This window comes from Poecile atricapillus, chromosome 3 (genome assembly GCF_030490865.1).
Source record: "Poecile atricapillus isolate bPoeAtr1 chromosome 3, bPoeAtr1.hap1, whole genome shotgun sequence".
Taxonomy (NCBI): Eukaryota; Metazoa; Chordata; class Aves; order Passeriformes; family Paridae; genus Poecile; species Poecile atricapillus.
This window is the reverse complement of record NC_081251.1, coordinates 42,258,760-42,281,721: the sequence shown is the minus strand read 5'-3', so window position 1 is coordinate 42,281,721 and position 22,962 is coordinate 42,258,760. Positions and strand designations below refer to the sequence as shown.

The window sequence follows — 22,962 nt, the reverse complement described above, 5'->3', positions numbered from 1 at the left end:
TGCAAGAGTTCCCAACAATGAAAACACATTCTTGGATAGGTTGAGACAGTTCTGACAACTGACATTCTGTGACCGCCTTAAAAGCAGCAATGTTCTTGTGCTTTAGGCACAAAACAAGCAATGTTATTTGCTTACGGATTCTACTGTATTCTTAGCGCATTTTTAGTTAGTTTATCAAAATACATTGCCACCTTGGTGTGCATGTAATAACTAATTTAAGATGGGCACCAAGGTAATATAGTCCTTATAAAAGAATATATATCTCCTTACAGCTGCAGGCAAGGCAGATTAGAACGGTAAACACAATTTCAAATGTCAAAGAACAATAAAATAAAAAATGTGGAGAGATCTGTATGTGCAAAACTCACATACATCAGAAAGGAATAATTTCTTCTAAGTTCAGCCATTTAAAATGGCCAGTCAATCATCTAGGCTCTCTATAGACTCCTTTTCAGTAATATCATCTATGCAGCTTTTTTAGGACAAATTTCTCTATTCTTCCTCTACTGACTGAAAAGGTAATGTAGGCAATTACTAGACATTTGAATTTTACATGGATTAAGTTAGGAGAGGCAAATTCCACACATACTGTTTAGGCATCTTCTTCATTAGGAGGTATGTATGTACAGTTCACTCTGAAGCACAGGCAAAGGATATTAAACTTGCTCTCTGGGCAGTTTATCTGCAAACAGAAACAAATGAAGCCTAAGACATGGTGACCACCATGAAAGAATATGTCTGAATCTGCCAAGTCACTGCTGGAAACCTTAGCAGACCACTAGCCATTCCTGGAAAGGTTCTACATTTGGAATCAAGCTTTCTGGAAGGTTACCAATTCAACAGCTGCAACAAGGAGACAGGTATATTGACCATTACACCTATGTCTGTACAGCACAGACAAGCTGAATTCATTATTCTCCTTACACTAAAGCACAGCAAACCAGTCATGTTCTGAGCAGAACCTGGAACTATTAGGTCTCTCATTGTTTCTTTTAATGATGTGCTCATTATTTTAAATGCTGGACCCTTTTAAATTCTCAGAACTTTTAAATTTTATTTGTTTGGGACATAATCATATCTGTGTGGATTGATAGCTGTAATGATCAGCAGCTTTGACTTTCTTAAAAAGCTTGCCAACATGCCTTATAAACATCTAGCAGAAATACATTTTAGGGGCTTCCAGGAGAGCTACAACTATTACTGTATTATTTCTTTAAATTAATGGGTTCACTCAGTATTAGGTATCTTGATTGATATTGTGGTTCTAACACATTTTCTGTGATTGTGTAAGCTTAAAAATTGTATTTGAGACCACACTATACCAGTGAGGTGTTGTTGAAATCTGAAAAATTCACATGCCTCTTAAGATTAAAATGAATAAAACCTGTAGTAAGCAATGCAGACACTTCTCCCAAAACAGGAGGGTAATTTCTAGAAGAAAATTAAGCACTCTGGTACTCTGGTTTACCAACTATATTGTCTCTGTGTAATCAAGCTACAATTCTTCATGAATATGAGGAGAGTTTTCAATTTCATGACTCTTGACTGCTATTCTTTATGAAGAGGTTCCCTCAGATCTATCAATGCTCTTCAGATACTGGAAATTAACCTCTCAGACGACACCTACAGTTGTTGAGTATAAAATAAAGATCATAGGGCAATTCAAGAGGACACCACAGGACTTCCGTAGTCTGACACGTTGCACCTTTTACACTGCTTTCAGTGTCACCTTTAGGAATAGACACATTGTTCAGAACTTCATCAGGCTTTGAAAACCTGCATGGATGGAGTCTACAACAACCTCTCTGAGCAATCCTTTTCACTGCTTTACTCTTCTTACAGTGAAAACGTGCTTCCTTAAATCCAGTCAAAAATCTCTCTCAGTTTATGCCTTTGCTGTCATGCTTATGCCATGCACTGCTGGGAATAGCTTGTCTGTCTTCTTGATAATCTCCCTGCAGATGTTAGGGTGATGCTGTTAGGTCCTTAAGAGGCCTTCCTTTCCCCAGACTTGTTCCCTTAACCTCTCCTCCTTGTACACATGCTCCAGCCCCTCAGTCCTGACAATTTTTGTTACTGTTAATTTATATTCCTACAAAAAGACATTCAATATTTTTCTCTAACAAATATGGTACCTAGTGTTCAGATAGTAAAGGGTCTCTCCTGATGGTGCTTTATCTCCCACTGCTCTACTGATGGATTGTCTCCCTTGTCTTACTTGAAAATCAGTCCCTGACATTCAGATTCTATCTAATAGCATTGAATAAACTCAGTGTAGAACATTCAATCATTTAACTCACAAAAGATCTTTAACACCAACAAATCCAGCCATTAATGTAGTGCTGCCAAGTCCACCACTTAACTATGTCCCTTAACACCAGATTTAAATACCCCCAGAGATGGTGACTCAACCACTTCCCTCAGAAGCCTGTTCCAATGCTTGACAAGCATTTTCTGATCAAATGTAAAAGGAACATGGTATCCACAAGATAAAGTGTGGATAACATATATCTAAAGATAAAACTCACTGATTTTATACCAATATGTTTTTCCTGATTTTTTTAATGTTCATACTAAACTTCAACATGCATACACTTTATTATGGCATTCCAAATTTACAGTTTAAATATATTCATCTTTCATTTGTATATTTCCAAATATATCCCATATGAGTTTTGTTGAGCTTTTATTTTTAGGAATGAAGCCTAAATGATAATTTGATTTTATCAAGTTAAGAGTAATTTCTATGTAATCAACAAATAATTATATTTTTAACCTAACACAGATGATTTTGTTAAATTAACACATGCATAACTTTATGTGGGTGCAGAAAATAATGCAGTTCTCACTTCCTCTTTCTCCAGACAAATTGAATTCATAATTTACTTCTTTTTACATAAATTTAAAAATGTCCTTATAAATGCTAATAAATTTTTTTTTCTAACTAAATTAAATATTTTTTTCCTAACTTGAGCTTTATATTCAGCTTCACAAAGTTACCTGTTAAGCTCCTTATTTTACAATTTATAAATAAATCAAATGAAAGTTTGCTTTATATGACACAGCTGCACTTGAGGCAGCTTATGACTTATGACTTTTCTTCTAAAGAGAACTTCTTTGAAGATCTTCACATTTAAATTGTTTCAAAGCAATTTGCTAACATTGATGGTGTCTGTCTCTAAATATGTGCCACTTTAAGACACATATTTATTTAGTAACTGAATTGGTCAAATGTGGAACAGTAAAGTCAAAAAGTCTATGTTCGTTGTTAAAAGAAACACGGAGACAGCACTCTCTGATGCAACCTAACATTAATTTCAGTTTCTTCATCTAGAATATTGCATCAAGACTAAACCCAAACAATTAGAGAACCCTACTTGTATAAATATTACCAAAAAAAATTATTCCATTTTAAATAATAAGCTTTTGTTATTATTTTCCTAGTTAATTTCAAAACTGTACCAAATCTAGGCTAATCAAAATCATTAGGCACATCTTTGCTTTGGACAATGATATGATGACCTAACTGTGGCAAAGAAAAAGATGCCTTTTTAATTGCTCACAGATGTTGCTATAAATATTCCAACCAAGATACAAATTTCTCCTTATGTGAATATTGACTTTAGTTTTGCAATTTGTGATCATACAACAAACCTTAGGCTGAGGATCTTTCATGAGTGATAGTAGTCTTTGAACAGAAAGTGGTATGTCAGTTTCTATATTCAACTAGTTTAAGTTTCTATATTCAACTAGACGTTGTAAACAAATTTACCCAACTCAATTTACCATGCAATTTAAGAAATAGTGCAAAGCTGACATAATCAAAGAAGCCAGTTACTGGTTAGAATCTTCATGAATGGGGAGCAGCCTTGCTGAAAGGGACTTGGAGGTCCTTGTGGACAAGTAGCTGAAAATGAGCCAGCCAGGAGATGTTGCAGTAGCAGAGGAAAACTGCTGAGTAGCAGAGGAATGGGCTGCATTCACAGGATCATTACTAACAGAGATAGATATGTGATCATCCCACTCTACTCAGCATCTGTCAGGCCACATCTGAAGTCCAGTTATCATCGCCATAATTCAAAATTAAAAAAAAGGCTCAAGCACACTGGATAGGGTCCAAGGGATCACGACAGAAATGATCAGAGTACTGGAAAGCTGCACTCTGAGGAAAGGCTGAAGGAGTAAGATCTTTTCTCCCTGGAGAAGGGAAGGCTTAGGAGGGACCTCATCACAGTGTTTCAGTACTAAAGTGGCAGCTACAAAGAGGACAGAGACTCTCTTGGCAAAGACTCACATAAGGAGTACAAAGGGCAACGGGTAGAAGGTACACTAGAAGAGGTTTCATATTGAGAAAGAATATGTTTACAGCAAGGACAATCATGGGAACAACTTCCCCAAGGATATGGTGAAGTTCTCACCACTGAAGATTTTCAAGAGACAATTGGACAGAGTGCATCTTAGCTCCCTTTCCCATGAAAACTTAGACAAAATATTTCAAGGTCCCTTCAAACCTGGGCTGCTCCATGATTCTACAGAATTCATCATTGACCAAAAATGTCTACAGGTTCCAATTTTCTCAAAGGAGTTTGGAATAGACCAGTCAGGAAATATTGTGAACATCACCTTCTAAATTAGTCTATCAACTTCATTAAATAACTAGCCAGCAGTCCTCCAGCTGCAAAGTTGATGTTCCCTGACTTCAATTCTTGATGTACACTACTGCAAAAATGTCCACTCAGGAAGACTACTTTCAGCACTCATGGTAAGATAAATCTCACTGTGTGAAGGACCCAAAGGACTATAGCAGAAACCGTGAGCACCATAACAAAAAATAATTGGATTTTTTAATTGTTCTTTGAAGATGAAAAGGTGGAAAAAAAAAAAGCTTATTTTCAGTAATCATGCAGATATTTAAAGATTACTTCTTTAAATATGGAGTTACTTTTATTTGGATCCTACCTACAATCTTACTCAAATTTTGGAATTGCATCAGAATAACCATTGCTGAATTTTAGGCAGATAGAAGGTAAAGAAATCCAAAATAGTCTAAAGCTATCTCAACTCTAATACTCTTTCTTTTATGTAGACAACACTGAGAACAATCATGTCATTAGGCTTCCATAATTTGAAAAATAGTGTTTTCTAAACTATGTCTGATATCATGAAGACACTGTAAATTAATTGTCCCTTGTGATCAGAAATACCTTGAAATGCTCTCTTATTCTTTCCTCAAAATACAAAAGTGAAGAGGTGCAACAAAGTAACTTACATTAAACTTTTTTTTTATAGATGGCCTTTGAAGTGCCGTTTAAACAAATTATATACTTCATGTTAAGTGTCAAAGTAGTCCACTTGTCTTTAGCAGAACTACTTGATAAGCTTTGTATTGCTTTTTCAGCAAGAAAACAGTGAACATTTTGTGGAACTGAGCCCTCAGTAAACAGACAGAGTTGATAACACATCCATTGCTACATATGACAAACAGATAAAATAAGATTTTGTTTTTATAAGCAATATATATAGAAACCTCATGCATGGAATATGGTTTACAAAATTATGCTTTCCGTTAGCATTTCACCACAAGGCTTGAATAAATTATACTACAGGATCAAAATAAGGAAATTCTGAAATTTATTTCCAGGACATTACAGAGATTGTCATAATCTGAATTAGGTTACAGCATTATCACTGGTATTAAAATACTATACATATACTCAGGCCTCGTAAAGTGGGAATATTAAATCTGAAATCTCTGCTTCACAACATTATAACACTTAATTCTCTTTAGTGAATCCAGCACACGTTTCTCACCTATATGCTAAGCTGAATGTGACTTGGGAGAGTAGAGGTCTCACATTCACCAAGAAAATATATAATAATGAAAGCATGTTAATTTTGTTTCCAGACAACATAAAGGTACTCTGATGCAGATTTGGGTGGATGCTTGAATTTTACTAGGCACTGTTTAACAGCTCTGTATGTGTGCTTGTGGCAACTGTATTCCCTCTAGATTCCTTAAGTGGAAAATATATTTACTGCTAAAATTCTACTTAAAGCTTGGCTATGTCAAGCATATAGCATAATTTGGAATATGAAGAAGAGACAGAACATTCACCAAAGGTGGACAGACACTAATTTGGACTTTTAGGAGACCTTTAATCTTGTGAAGGTTCAGAAAGGTGGAGGCCAACAAAATAACCTATGAATCTGTAAACCTCTAAATGGAATTCGTGATCCAGAAAATAATGTTATCCCTTAGGATAATTAATAAAATTAATTTAAGCAGTAACTACACATCTGGTCTTTATAAAAGTCCCCATGATGTTAACATGTACTATATAAATCCCTTTAAAAGCAGAAAGTGTGCTGTGACTTAAGGATATAAGTAAAAATTAAGGGAAGTAATATCTCATCAGTCTATAAATATCTGGAAATGAGAAAAAAAAAGAAAAAGGCAAAAATCTAAGCAGATACACTTACAGGTCTTCAGCAGAGAATGTCGTATCCCCAGAAGTTTGTTTATTTCTACCAGCTATGTCAACTACTCCAGTAACTAACAAATATTAATTAGGAACAGACAGAAATAGGAAATAGCATATTCTTGGTTTTAATATATGAGAAGCATATAATGAATGAAGACTGTTCCAGCCTACCAAACAACATCCAAAATAACCACCTGAATACTCAAAGACAAATATTTACATATGTTTTTCCCTCTCTTGCACTCCATTGCAGTATGTAGTACTTAGCACTCCACTTTAAATAAAAATTTAAAAGTGGTAAGTCTTCATCTGCTTACTCTATCTGAGCCTGGAATGCATATAGCAAACTAAAGGTTAGCCAAATTACCCATACACTGATTTCCAAAGGACTGGGATTCTACCCAGAATACTTCTAAGTGTCACCATTAAGTATGGTATATTGCCAGTCCAAACAGGCAGTGCCATTGTGAAACTGACAAGCACACAGTAGAGGCTAAAGTGATGGTCCCTTTTCTCCACAAATTAAATTATTTAAGTTGCTGTTAAACCTAGGATGCCTACTATGTCACCATTCCACTTCCTATGACTGTAGCCGTAGTGAGTCTTACAGTTATTAATTCCTTCAGATTAGCCCACTGATTATCAGCTCTAGTTATGCTGCCCCTCAAGATAAGTTCTAAAAATAATAGCAAAGAAACAGTTCACTTTTGGTTAACTTTTCCTGAAAATTTAAAATAAAGATAGTATATACATTATACATTAAAATTAATTTCAGAATGCATATACTAAGAAAAATGTCTTCAATAGTATCATAGAATTGTTTAGGTTGGAAAAGACCTTTAACATCATCCAGTCATTAATTCGGCACTGCCAATTCCACCACCACCCTAAGTGCCATATTTACAAGACTTTTAAATACCTCCAGAGATGGTGTCCCCACCATTTCAAGCAGGCTGTTCCATTGCTGGGTGATCACCCTTTCTGGGAAGAAATTTTTCCTAATATCCAGTCTAAACCTCCCCTGGGATGACTTGAAGCCGTTTCCTTTTGTTCTGTCACTTGATACTTGGCAGAAGAGACCAACAGCCACCTGTTTACAACCTCCTTTCAGGTAGTTGTACAGAGCAATAATGTCTCCCCTTTCCTCCAGGCTGAACAACTCCAGCTCCTGCATACACTCCTTGTAAAACTTGTGCTCCAGACCCTTCACCAGCTTCATTGCCCTTCTTTAGAAACATAATCTTTAACAAATTATGGTTTTGTAATTGCAGTCCTCAGACTAAATTTCGTACAGTGAAGACATGTCCATATTTCCTGAGAATAGGCACTCAGGTTCCTATTTCAAAAAACAACTTACGCTTCAGCTACTCTTCTATGCTGTGTAGGAGATCCTGCAGGTTGCACAAGCTCTGTCATTTCCCTACTTGCTGTTACACTGAGTTTCTTCCCTTTTGATTCATAAAGATGTAGCAGCACAGAGTTTCCTAACATGAAAGCATGCTATAGATCAATGGTAATCTTAATATATTTATAAATATATACGTACATCCTCAAAACACATCTGGAAGAATTCAATGAAATCTTCCATAGAAGAGAAACTGAATTTTCTGCTTAACTCTATACAGCACTTAGACACAGCTTTCCTTTGGGATAGGATCACAGGTTTCTGATCTGTTCCGTCTCTCAAAATTCTAGAAGTTACTGTATACAGTACTGAAGTATTTAATAATGCAATTAATTCCCAAAATAGCTGAAAAATAATTTATGAAACATCTTACAGCATGAAATCCTGCATAGTCCCTAAACTCACAAAATTAACTGTGCCTAAGGGAGATTCTTAGTTTGTAATGCAGTAATGAGTAATTGTTTAGTATTTGCTTTGAAGTACACATTTGCTGCTCCACTGTTACTAAACACATCAGCAAATCCAGAAAATTCTTTTAGCTAAAGGGATAATTATAAAGCTGTCTACATAAGAAGATATCCTCTTTGAAGCTGTAAATCAGAATCCAAGACTGTATTTCTGTAACAAGTATTTATTTGTATTTTTATTGATCTATTCACCCTCAGGAACCTTAACAGCACCTTCTTCTCATCAGTTTCTCCTGTCCAGTCACAGTATCTGATAGCAGTTACTAAATTATTATTTAAGTAGGTATTCTAAATGTAACTGTTATTTTCATGTTGTCATGTGCAGATAAGAGATTGAAGTTTTACAAATATCCTTTTACCATTAGGAAAACTAAATTACTAATTTGTATCATGCTGTTCAATAGTTTGTACTGTCACTGAAAATACTGACATCAAGGATAAATAAAGTTAGACAAGCTCCAGAAAGAACCCTGAATCCCTGAATTACACCATAATTTTTTTTCTTCCTTTATGAGGCATGCAAAGAAAAGAATTTTGGAGCCCACAGATCAGAAACTATGAAATTAATGTAGAAAAAAATTAGGTTAAAAAATATTTTGAACGAAATGTACAAATTAATAATAATGTTAATAGACTATATTTCCAGTTTTGCATCATCCTGATTTCTTAAGTCAGTAATTAAGAGCATAATTTTAACTCTATTTGGTTAAATTCTAATACCTGAACTTATCACAATTTCACTTTCTTTCTTTTTTAACATCGTGTTTTACCTTGGCTCATGCTGTTTACCTAAGCCTTGATTAAAATGGATTAGCAACAACTAGATTAAAATTACTGGGATGTGAGGGGGTGGGTTTCATTTTGTTTTGGGTGGTTGGATTGGATTTTTGTTTGGATTTTGTTGTTGTTGTTGTTGTTGGTTTTGGTTTTCTGTTTGCTTGTTTTGAAGTAGAGCAAAGAACCTGGGAAATACACAGCTTAGCTTTCAGAGCAGTATAACAGTGCCTTCAATATTATTTATGCCTAATTATTTGACATGGGAGTTATTTATTTCTTTCATGAAAAACATCATTAAGCCTTGGTTATATCTGAATCTCTTCCTGCAAATTTTGGATTTTTATGTTTCAGACAATTCTTTCCACTTAAGTTGTCCTGGTTTCAGTGCCATCACTCTCTTAATCTTTCCAAACTTCACAATGCAAAAAAAAGGTACCCTTTCCAACATTAGCAGCTTAACAAAGCTAGTTTAACATTATTCAAAATCCTTTACCAAAAATAAGCCAGAGAAATCTGTTGATTAATGTGCTTTTTCACCTGATTACAGGTGGCCATTTAATATGGTCTTCATGTGTTGCTCCAATTCCTTACAATTTTTTAGTGTTTTTAAAGGCATTGATTTAATGCAATTGAAAATACATCATTATTGTCCATCTATACTCACTATTTGACCATATGTTGTTTTTTTATCAATTCTTTGGCTTGACCTTGGATTTAACAAAACTTCTGAGAATATTAAACTAACATACCCAAAGCTAAGAAAGAGAACTTTCAAATAAATTAGATTTTACGAAACAGTCATAAGGTTTAGACATAGAGAGGTTGCTTTCTGGAACCTTTCTTACAATCAGGGGAATACGAGAACAAAGAATATATTAGCTAAATGCATCCGCTGTTTTTAGGTGTGCAAATATGGAGAGCTAATTAGGGAAAAATTTCTATACATATACAAATCCAACACTATTCTCACTTTAATTTCCATTCTCTAATATGAAAGGAATTATAATTCCAGGGTTTTTACTGTATCCCTCAAAATAGCTAGTTTCAAAATGAATTTCCTAGACAGGTCTGTGAGAAAATGCATCAGCACATTCCTTCAATAAAGGACAATTTATGGAGGTGTTCGAATCTTGCCCCTTGTATCTTCTTTACAGGTATATACTTAAAGAAAATACCACTGAATCTATTTTCCTTATCTGAGGAATTCTATACACCAGCTTCAAAAATTCCAAAATTTTATTAATAAAATTTCATCTCCCTTTTTTTGAAGCAAATAAAAATCCCATGCAGAGAAATGAACCATAAATACATTCTGCATATGCAAAAATTCTCTAGGATTTTGCCAACAGTATTTATTATCATTCTAAATTTCAGAGGGCTTTTTCAGCTACCATTTTCATTTACTGAGAAGCTAATAAAAAAAACCCAAAACAAACAAAATAAACAAACAAAAAGAATTAAAATAATTAAAAGAGAAAATGCTCAACTAAAAAATGCTCCATTCTGCCAGGCAGTACACAAAATGTGCCAGCTGCAAACTGTGAATTTTCTGGGGTAAACACCTAAATATTGACCTTGGCTCTGACATCCAAGAAGTACCACTGTGCTTCTCTGCACCTCCCATATATAGCTACTAAAGTGGGCATTAAAGAATACTAAAGAATTAATAGTCTGAATATAAAAAAAAAAGAACACTCTTTTCTGTATAAGACAAAAGAAGAGAGCTAAATTGGATGACAGGCAAAAGCAATTAGTAAGGAAAACCTTATGTTAATTAAGCAGCAGGACTTGTTAGGTCATCTTAATTATACATGCTAAATTCTAACTTGAGGAACAGAAAACTGTGAAGATTCATAGTTGAAGAGTAAAAGAATTCTGAACTCATAACACTTTATTTATGGTCTATTTTGCTTGGTGTTAATAATGGTTGTCATATATAAAATGAAAGTGTATTTATGCTCAGGGTTTTGTGAGTTTTTTCTTCTTTCTGTGTAATATGTGTACAGATTCGGTAAGTGAAGTATACCAAAATCAAGTTTCTTTAAAATAGTATGTTGCCCCTCTGTTTTCCAGAATATTTTTCTACTTATACAGTACAGATGCCAATATTGTTAGAATTAATAAAAGTATTGTTATAATAATTAAGTATCATTTTTCCATTCTGCAGGAAAGTTCAAAATTCATTTTTTACTCCAGGCTAAAATAAGGATGAACCCCTGCAAATTTAAACATTTTAAGAAAAAAAGCTGTATGAAGTTAACACTAATTAAATATTTTTATTTCATTATGGTATGTTTGAGAGTTTTATTGACTTATAAGTTCATTTTTTCAGAAGAAATCATAATCTAGTTGAAAACCAGTGAGGTTTTATTAATGCCAAGTCATTCTGTTCAAGCAGTTGTTAAGTACTAATCACTTTCAAATTTCAGAATTAAGTATACAGTTTGTGGAAAATAACAGTAATGAGTATATCGTATATCAGAGAATTGTTAAAGAGCTTCAATCTAGTTAAAAGTTGTTTAATACCTGGATAATACAAAGTTCCAATGCTAATAGGCCACCCTGTCTGGAGTCTAACTTCCAAAAAGTGCTTTTTGAACTGCTAAAGAGGAAGAATAGGTGATGAGAAGCAGGGAAATGCGTGAATGAATCAATGTTTCCTTTTGGCAAAGTAGCCATTCTGGATTTTACATGGAAATATGTAGTAAGTCAAATTTAAAAAAAAAAACTCGCTTGTATGTATTGCTGAATTAAGTCAGGAAGTGCAAGATCAAGTGAGAATGAATTAAAAAGTTTTCCTAGTCTGAAAAAACTTTAATTCAGCAATACATATAAGCAAGTTTTGTTTTTTTTTTAAATTTGACTTATTACATATTTCCAGGTAAAGTCCAGAATGGCTACTTTGCCGGAATGAAACAGGCAAACAGCAAAAAAACACCCTGATTTGAATTTAAATTGGACAAAAATGCATTTTTTTGTTTCCTTTGGGCTTTTTCACCCAAGTAACAAGAAGAAACAAGAATACAATGATAAATAAATACTGAAATGTTAGATACAGTCAATTCTACTAGCAAGAAAGATAAGGTATTGCAACAGTTTGATCATTGACTCTTCTTCTGCAATTTTCTAAAGGTGTGGTTTATTACCTCTGGCAACATTATTATTACTGTATAAATTCCTGTAATTTTATCATAAGAAATAACAGCCATGGCATGTCAAAATTTCATGTGATGTTGACTTTTATAAGCACTATGGTTTTTTTTATTTCTGGGTAGTAAGAGAAGGGTGATACAAAAAAAATGGTCAAAGTAAATATAAGACTGCTGAGAATACTTAAAATAAAAGGAGATTACAAATTTAAGAAATAAATATATTTAAGTAGCTCAGTAAGCTATACCACGTGTGCACATGTATATCTACACAAGTGTGTGACAGATAAAAAGATACAAATATACTTGAATAGCAACACATTTTTATTATTATTTCTATGTCATGAGGACAAATACCATTTTGATTATGCTCAGACATTAAGAAACATGAAAGTACCATCAAATGCAGAAATTAGGTCTATTAGTATATGAATAATTATAGAAAAATGTCTTCAGAGTAGACCAGTGTGACTTCCACAGGACTTCTATGTATCATATTAAAAGTATACTCACATTTTTCTTTCTTAGAAATTAGTTCAGACTTTAGAAGAAATCATTTCTTACAAATATTTACACAAGCACAACTTTTATCTCAAGAGGACTGCAGAAAGAAAGTCTGAATACTCTGAAAGAATACAGCAAGTGATTTTCAGTATTTCTACAGATTTCCTGGAACCATGGAAAAAACAAAGCCAATTGTACTGTAGTTACTCTAGTTACTCTCCTAAAACATAGAAGGCAATTAGTTTCTTTGTTATACCAATAAGTAAACATTCATTACTAGAATTCAATATGGAGTTCAATATGGTAGTATTGATTAAATAGTTCAATTTTTTTATTTTTTTTCGAAGTCCATACAAAGAAATACTTAAGAAATCCCAAGAGGAAAATGAAATGTGATTGAAAATTTGATTTTGGTCACTTTTTCTCTCTGGTGTGCTAAACCACCACCTTTTCCAGAGCTGTGCTGAGGAACAGCCTAGAAACAAACGAAAAACTATCATAATTGAACTCAAAAGGATTCACACTTGCAAATTTGACTTGGAACATTCCAAGGAGATGAGGTTTTATACCAACTGTGTGTTGCATTAGGATACTGAAAGGTAAAATAAATTATGAGGAGAATTATATACTAGTTAGAGAGTTATACAAATCTACAGAAAAGACCTTGAAACAATTAATACTGGGAACTCTATGAATCATAAATAAGAAAAAGAAGTATCAGAATTATATTGATAGTTCTAACTATCCTAAGGGCAAAGTCAGCATGGTGAAAAAGTCTGGGGTAGAAGTATATTACACAAACATCACTGGAGCTGAAAAACTGCAATTCATAACTTCCTGGTTTTACACCACCAGAAAAATTTACTTTTCACTGAGGTCTTTAAACGCTTTATACAAACTTCAGGTTTACATTTGGAGCAAGTTTTAGGTGTTTTTTGAACCTAGTTAAATGGCATTTAGCTGTGTGTTTCCATCAGAATGTATTCCCATTAAGCAGTCTTCTTGCTAGTTTTTTGTGATTAAGCTGTAGACATAATCAACCAGTGAAAATAAAGTGTTTCCAGTCCAGCCCATATCAGTTAGAGCACTCCATAGCACCAATATCTGAGAAGAGCCTTTGATTCCCAGGTCCATTTCTGACTTTAAATATACATGATCAACAGTGACATGAATGACAAATTTTACAAATTTAAATGACTTTATAACTTCCCTGATTATAAGTCAATAAAATGGCTTATTTTATTCTGAGCACAGAAAGAACATTGTGCAATGACATCAAGATTTGACTTTCTTTCACACCATCAAAATGGACATGCTGTGGATGTTTTATCTGTATCTAAGGGCCAGATCAAAATAACCTTATAATCTCATAACGCTTGCCAAGATTATTAGCCCTTTAAATATAATATAAATTCTATCTGCATCTCTCAGGTATTTAAAACCCAGGTTTTAAATAAACAAAGCACTTTTAAAAGCTTAATCAACAAGAAGAATGACCATAAAATATTCATCAAAGTCTCTGAAAACTTGGTTCCACTTGGAGCTTAGGGGGCTTTTAAGGGTCCAGAAGAGAAGCCACTGTGTTCTTCACACACTTTTTTATACTTTTCTATCCTGAGGCAAAGTAATGATGTAAAGTATTATTCTTACAGAATCATATAATAGCAATTACAGGGTTCTGTCTCACATCAAAAGGTTTTCTGAGGAAAGCACTTTCTTTACAACACCACAGAAGATGAAAAACATGCAACTGGCCCACACAACTCTATTCCAATATTTATTATTCCACTATTTTTCACCATGGCCCCATGTTCTCATAAAATAACTATCACTACTGATCTTGGTAAATATCCAAAGGTCTGAGATCAGTTATATCTTTGAGCAATACATAAAGTATACAGCTACAATGAATGAGAAGTGATGCAAATTTTAATTTCAAAAAGATAAAAATAAAATAATTGAAAATATTAATGCAAACAAGGAAGCATGAAACAATGACTTACAGTAATAAGCAGCAGCTATATATAAACCAGATGCATGCTTCATACAGTTTTCAGGTTTTGGGGAGTTCATTTGTTTGTTTGAAATTATTTAGAGAAATGAGCAATATAACTTTTAAACTACCATATGACGCAATCTGTAAATATAGTACAAGGAAATCAGTGAACAAATTAAATTTAAAATGTTTCAAATTATCATGTTCAAGACATTATATATAGTAAGTATATTTTTAAAGTATTTTTCCCTAAAAAGGGTAATTTTCTACAAAAAAATAAACTAACTTGTTAAAATATTGATTGCAATTTAGTAGCTAATATCAACAAGATCATTAAATCTTATCAGTAGAAAAAAATGGTCAATTAGTTAGGTGTTATGTGGAATAATTAATACAATCTAGGCATCTGGTTACTAAGATACCTGTCTTCAAGAAATAGAATTTTCTATTTTTCAAATGGAAGATGAAAAGCCTAAAAAAAACAAACAAAAAAACACCTAACAACAAGAAATCCCCTCAAAACAAAAAAGCCAAACAAAACCCAACTACCTAAACTGTTAAGGGGCCAAAGTGAAAAATCATTCAACAAATTTGAAAACTAAAGCAGATCTAATATAGGATGTCTTTTAAAATAGATCCCTTCCTGACATTATAATTCCAGACTGAATTCCAACTAATGAGCAGAAAAGCACCAAAACCTAGCAATGAAATCTTGTTTGCAGGAATATAGTTGTGATTTTTACGAACTGAAGTGAGAACAAAGACTAGTGGCAATGGAAGGAAAGAAATTAAAATAAAAAAACGGATTAATTAATCAGATTAATCTGAAAGCAAAGAAAGTAAAAAAGATAGTAATAAGGTCCTGTTCATAATATTAATAAAATATTTTAAAACAAGATTTATGTAAATATTAGAAAGTCCACATTATTAATGAATGAATATTAAATTAATAAGACACAAAACGCAGAGAAAGAGATAATTTTCATTAGCTTGGTTTTTGTCCCATAAAAAAATTTCACCAGCAAATTAGGGAAAGAAGGTGAATTTAACATTTAGAATACGGCATTATAATTTGAAAAAAAAAATACAGTATGTGTAATTTTGAAAGAAAGCTAATATAACCATGTATTCAATCTGCAAAATATTGACAGAAACAACACTCTCTGACTCATGTTTACAATAATATTTGGTTACATACCTCCAAACACTTTTAATAACAAAAAAAAGTATTTTTTTTATAGCTTCACAAACATATAAAAAAAGGAACCAAATACTGTTATTCATACCGTCATAAATCCATCCAGCAAACCTGAATCAGGCTTCGGGGGTGCTTGCAAGCGCTCCATAGACCACTTCTCAATGATAGATGACACCTGGGTATTTTCCGTGTTTAGGATTCTGAATCCAGTCATATTAACACCACTGTACCGATAGGGTTCCACATCCAGGGCAAACAGGTCCTGAAAAAATTATCGTTGCATAAGTTCTGTAATACACTGCAGTGCTATTTCAGTTGTTGGACCATCTCCCCAGAGGAGAGCATGGTAATTTTTCACTGATATTTATGCTAGGAAGCATGTTCTGCTTGTCTGAGGGCCCGTGTCTGTGAGCAAGCAACTTGGCTGCCCTTATGGTGGGAGTAATCTGATTCTAGGAGGAAGAACAAACTTTCAGGAAATGTTAGTCCAATTACAGAACTGTATCTACTACTAGGTAGGCTGAAAGGTTACAGTAAGCTTAAATATTATTTTCAATTTCTAAATATTAATATTAATTGCTAGTTCTTGGATTTACCAGAAATCAAACAGACATCAACTAATAAGATAAATTGGACAAGAGTTTCCTTGAGCTTTCACTCTCAGTGAAACTTAAGTTAATCTTGGGAGGATGAATTGGTGGAGTGGAGTAGGCTGGGAGTGGGGGTGGTGTTGAGCAGGGACAAGGAGAAATGTACATAGCTTTAAATTTAATCAAAAGCATTTTTCACTGTCATCAACATACTTCCTAGTATGGACATATCTTTGATTAGGAATTCATCTTTGAAACAATAACTTTTAGTAATTTATGTTTTTGGTATATCTGTGTGTGTGTGTACAATTAGCCCTCAAACACACAGAGGGGGAAATAAAATTAATATAAAGTAAAACAATTCAAATTTTAGCTCAAGAAGTAAATTCAAGGTTATCCTAGTGCTTTAATCAAATCCTAAGAAACAGTGTAGAAACAGTACTTGACTTCAGGAAACTCAGGTCTATGATCAAGTTTTGAACAGGGGGAAAACGAAAATTTAATCAAGGTTATATATAATATATTATTTCCCTATAACAAAATTTTAATTTATTGAACATGAAAATTTTCCCTGTAATTCATAGGCAGTCATTCATCTAATTTTTAATTTAATTTTTGTTGTCAGGTAGCTTTAGGTGTAACACTTGCCTGAATCAATTTTTTTTACTGCCCAAAAATATCAACCACTTATCAATCACTAGCCATTTTTAATTCTATAGCTAGCAATATGATATACTTTTCCATATACAATATCTAAAATATGCAGGTTTCAAAATTCTTTTAAAATAATCTAACTCACATCCTCTTTGCAAAGAAATAAAACATTTTATTGCAAAGGAAATGTTGGATGTAACTAGAACTATGTTACATCTTTCTCTTCGAAAGATTCTCTCAGCTTTTACTGTTCAAGATGTCAGAACCTTGAACGCGATTTTTTAATCCAAACACATTCATGTTTACACTGGAAGGTAATAAATATACACAATATTATCATGCATATATTACAAATGCACACAGGTCAGTGTATTAATGAGCCAGCACATTACATCCTGAATCAATCAAGAGGAGATTACACAGAAGACTGTTGTAAACACTGTGTCTGGAAAATTTATTTGACAGTACTTTCACCATGTCAGGTAAGAAGCAATTAATATATAAAATCAACTAAATTCTGATGCTGGTTCCAGAGCTACATTGCAAAATCAAAATCTATGATATGTTTGTGCACAGTAAATTGTCTCTTGATAGTTCCTATCAATGTAATACTCTTGTCTCCACAGAAAACCTAAAGTTTTAATAAGTAAATAAGAACGACAGAAAATTCTCTTTTTAAACAGAGCTTTAGGAGTGAAAATTCAATGCCAAAGGACAGCATAGTACTCATAGAAACAATTTCCATCAATAAAAAATAAAAATTTTAAAAATAAGAAAAAAGGCTTAAAAACATCTATAATCCATTTTTATGGAGGGAAATCTGTTTAGTGAGGGAAATCCTATTGCATGTAATCCTAAATCTGTAAGTGACAGAACAATTTACCCTTCAAAAATAAGCCAGGTATTTGTGCAGGGTGTGCCTTTGAACTTCACAAATTATTTAGATTTCTATCCAACTAGTTATTTTATGTTAATACTTTCCATGAACTTCTGCTTTGTGATTCTGAGGTGGACTCCTACCCTACCACAAAGGGTGGCACATCACATTTTCATAAGAATTTAAGCATGTATGTGACTTTAAACATGGGTCATTTCAAGCATGGTTTTGTCAAGGCACATCTGTCTCACGTTTGTCTCATACTTTTTTTTTAAATAAATAATGAACTGCAATCTAATTAGACAAAACTGAGTACAAATTCAAGACAGAGAAATCTGTCTCTCTGGAGACTCTGTGGTCTCTAGAATAATATTTTACCAACTTTTAAACTGTTTCATAGGTAGGCTGTGGTGATCAGAAAAAAAGATTTCACATACATGTTTTTTTTTCTGAGAGCATTCACATTTTAAATGTTCATTTATTGCAAATGAGAAATCCAAGAATGATCAAATTCCTTCTAAGTTGCATTTACAGTGGACACCAAAGAATATTGCATAATTCATGTGCCTAAAAAATTCATACAAATTGTTAAATAAAATGCTGCTAAGATTCACACCAAATTATTCATGAATCATATGATAAAGAACTACTTTGTAAAATGTTGGATTAAAAATATGGAACATATGAGTAAATTTTAAAATGTCTTAAACTTCCCATACAAACAGCTAAAAGACAAAAAGGACAAAACATATAAAATAAACAATGAATTATGAATCATACATCTAACCTTCCTTGACAGTTAAAAGCTGCAGTGCTACAGCCAGATGCTTTTTTCAGGTCTATCAGTTTCCAGGGCTCACAGTTGAACAATAATTAAACCATCCTGATGAGTTTTCACTGAAAGTAAGGAAACTCAACAAAGAAAAACTCACATCCCATTCCAGAGAGACCTTTTCCACTATGTTAAGTAATATAATTAGGAAAGTAACATCTTTGTTGGATGTCATCACTACATTTTCACAAGCCACTTACCAGTGTGGTAAAGATATAGTGATAGTATTCTGTCATCATCCCCATAGCTAAAGCCTTGAAAAAAATAAACAAAAGATTAATGTTTCTGAGACCACATAATACATTTTTATCACACTCACATGGCAAATGAAATGCTTGCAAAGGAGCACTACTAAGATCAGACTATAGGGTTGGAATTATGCTAAAATTAGGTCAAGCGAGTCATTTCTTAGCAGTTAGAGAAGATTACTGACTATTAAAGGAATTTATGAACCAGATCTTCTGATAGAAAGAATATTATTAGACTGTTTAGTGCAGTAAATGTGAAAGAGCCTTGTATTTTTACATGCTAATGGATACATTAAGTTACAACACATAATTTGAGTCGACAATATTTTCACTCATTATTGAACCCTTCCTTTAAAATAAATTACCTAATAGGATTTTTTTTTTTCTATTTTGATGAACAATACTATGCATTCAAAAGAAGGACCCAAACTTATATAATAGATGTACATATTTTTCCAACCATGGAAGAAAATTCTCTTGAGTCAAATTTTGAATAGCAAGAGAGATACTACTTAAATAAAAATGAAGAACAAATATTCAGAGAATTACTTTATAAATTCAGGTATCTCTCAAGTACCTTCATTGCTCATGCTAGTTATGTAATACCAAGTAGTTTTTGATAAACTGTGCATTTTAAGAGTTAATGCATTCCTCTCAACTGCATAAAAAAATATTTGTAGATAAAAAAGTATGTTTCATCCTTTTTACTCATTAAGGGCATTTTCTCCTGAAAAGCACGTATCCTGATGCTCTGCACAAAAGTTGCCTTAGTATTTTCTTCCTTTCCAGGAGCTATCAAAGGAGTTCTTTGCCAAGTTGCTACCAGATGGACTCCTTAAAGACACTGAATGCCACAATTATACTACTGTGACAATGCCAGAATTTGTATTAAAAAGAATTATCAGCATTCTGAAGGCTGTGGGAGCCTTTTTACTTGTAACATGCTCTGAAAAATGATGAAATGAATAGTCTATATGATCTTTTCCAAAGAAAAAAATCTAAAATCAATCCAAATATCAGTGGTAAATCAGATTTTACAACGTTAAACAAGATTTTGAAAAAAAACCCACACCGCTTTTCCAAAGAATGCCTATACTTGTGTACTTAGAATTCTACAACAGTATTTAGAACTACGGTATAGTGTTCCAGTAGCAGTTAAATTGTCTTAAACACAAGTAAACCACATTTCCATAAGAAATATTACAACTTCATTGGGAACTCTACAACTACATACATTCTTAGCTTTTATAAGAACTTAATTTTTTTAGTAAAACAGAAGTATCTTCCTCTATATATGTAACACATTTTCAATCACCATATCATAACTGCTTCTAATCAAGTATTTCATACTCCAAAGGATCCCTACAGAACATCCTACGCATGTTCCTTATTCTGCTATGCGATGATGATGTCTGTTTTTCAGGTCCTCCTTCTTTCACCTTCTCAGTTCTCTAAAGATCTCACTTCTTTTTCCACTTCAAACATTGTAATTTCTCTGTTCTCAATATTACAATGCTTCCCTAACCTTTTAAATTATGCATGGTTTCCCTGATTGCCTGGTGATGTAGATAACAATGAGATTTGCCTTAATTTAAGTATGTTTGTCTGATTGATGGGATGTCTTTTTTCACTTTTCATTATGTATTTTTGGACAGTAAAGAGTAGCTGCTTTTTCACTAGGTTCTTAAGGTACTTTGTTTTCTTTATATTTTATCTTGTGTTGTCTTCCACCAGCTTCACTGTTAACCTTTCCAATCGTCATCTCAAACTGAAACTCCTTGTCATGTGTCCCACGATTCATTACTCCATTACCAGGAAAAGAAAACTGATAATTCAATAATTCAGAAATGGATATATAAAGTGGGGTTTTTTTTCAATAATCACTTATAAACACTGTATATGGAATATTAACATTAAATAAGAAATATATTCTCAACACCCTTTGTGTCAATTTTGACAGCAAGTGCTCACATTCAGCTTCAAAACTACAAATTTTGGGCATATTTAAAGCATTTCAGTATAGGACTTGAATGAAAAAGTGAAAATCTACAGAATCTGTAAAAATATCTAAACACTTATGTAAGAATTTTTTCTATATTTTCTGTCTCTAATCTTTAGGATGAGCAGTGTACTTTGATTAAACAGTTCACAATTTGATTTAAAGAATGCTCACTCTTGGGTCCTGGGACATGATTAAAGATACAGTGCTTTTAATATTGTTCCCATTTCCCTCTATTCATACATTTTTCACAGTGTTGTATACTGTGAAATAAAAGGGATTTTTTTCACCTAAAAACTTCTAGGTACTGTATAAGTAATGTATCTTGATGGAGTTTTTAGTATTGCAGCTTGATATTGACATCAACACATTTTCCATCTGCATGGTTTAAATTTTAAATATTTAAAATAAATTGAAATTCAAGGATTTGCCCTAAACAACTAGAATAACTAGGCTAGCTTATATTAGAAAAAAAACACCAGCAGAGGTTTAAAATTACTAGGAACTAATAAAAGTTTTTCAATCAATGAATAATTAAGTAAAGAAATTATATTATACATGTAGGCTTAATTATACCCACAATAATACCTGCAAGTACCTCTGATGAGATGCGTATTTCCAACTTCTAAATACATTTTGTTTTCAATTTAAACCCTACAGTTTTCTAGCAAACATAACATAAACATGAATTAAAGTTACTAAAAGCTATGCATTAGAAGTGTAGAATACTGTTTCAGTTTAGGTATTCTTCCTATCCTCTTTATTGGAAGTCATAAATTAAAAAAAACTACAGGGAAGATGGTCTCTGAGCCAGTTAAGTGTTTTGAATTCTACTGTATCTCATCCACGCATCTCACTTGCACATAATATTTTCAAAGCATCAACCCAAATGTACTTGGATGTTTTGCACTTCCATTATCATTGCAAAGAGAATTGGTCTAAAATACCAATTCTGTCTTCTCAATAGAAGACATGAATGTAGTCTGTTGGTAACATTGTTCAAATATCACTATCTGATTAGGAACACACATCTTAAAGGCATGAAATAAAAAAAATAAAAATAAGAATAAATACATACATACATAAAGATTTGATATATAAAATAATATTGAGCAAGCATTTAAAACCATCCTTAAAGCATCAATTAAAAATACCAGTTCTTCATAGGTGAAAGACTAATATACCCTCATGTTTGTCCTGAACATAATTAAACTCTTTACAAAAGCATAATTAAAGCACCTACCATTTGTGTCACCATTAAAATCACCTCTGAAAGCCTTGGCTGATTTTTAGTTAGGCCTCAGTAAAACTGACGTACAATTTCCCTGCTTGTTAAATACCATTAGGTCTGGATAATACTTTTATTTACTAGGGATGAAAAAGATTAAGACATCTAAAGCAAAATGAGGATTACCTGCTTCAAGATGCCTGCTGCCATTTCATGGCTGCAGTCAAAGATTACATGGAATTCTTTGCCTCTTTTCATCTCCTTTAGCAATGGCTTTGCATCTTTTGTGTCAGCTGGTAACTGACGGATTTTTAGTCTTAGGTTGTATCGTGACGGGGCCTTGATGAGCTCTTGTAATCGAATGAGACCTTAAAGAAAACAGGAGTGGGGAGAAAAGAAAACTATCAAAACAAAACTGAACTGCTAGCAGGAGAACATACTACAAGCGTTCACATTTTCCTGATTTTTTTTCCCTTCTCAGTTGGTTGGAACCAATACAAAAATGTTGTTAAAAAGAAAAATTAAGTATCTGTACTCACAACACTTTAGCACAAGT

The 22,962-nt window shown here is 33.0% G+C and overlaps 1 protein-coding gene across 1 annotated transcript in view; it reads right to left on the bottom strand.

Moving 5' to 3' along the window:
• GRIK2 (glutamate ionotropic receptor kainate type subunit 2) overlaps nt 1-22,962 on the bottom strand; it is a 307,573-nt gene that overhangs the window by 200,338 nt on the left and 84,273 nt on the right. Inside the window, exons 4-6 of the mRNA XM_058834895.1 lie at nt 22,593-22,774; nt 19,132-19,185; nt 16,067-16,240 (exon numbers count right to left, since the gene is read on the bottom strand). Coding sequence (XP_058690878.1) covers nt 16,067-16,240; nt 19,132-19,185; nt 22,593-22,774 — 410 coding nt within the window. The remainder of the gene's footprint in view (nt 1-16,066; nt 16,241-19,131; nt 19,186-22,592; nt 22,775-22,962) is intronic.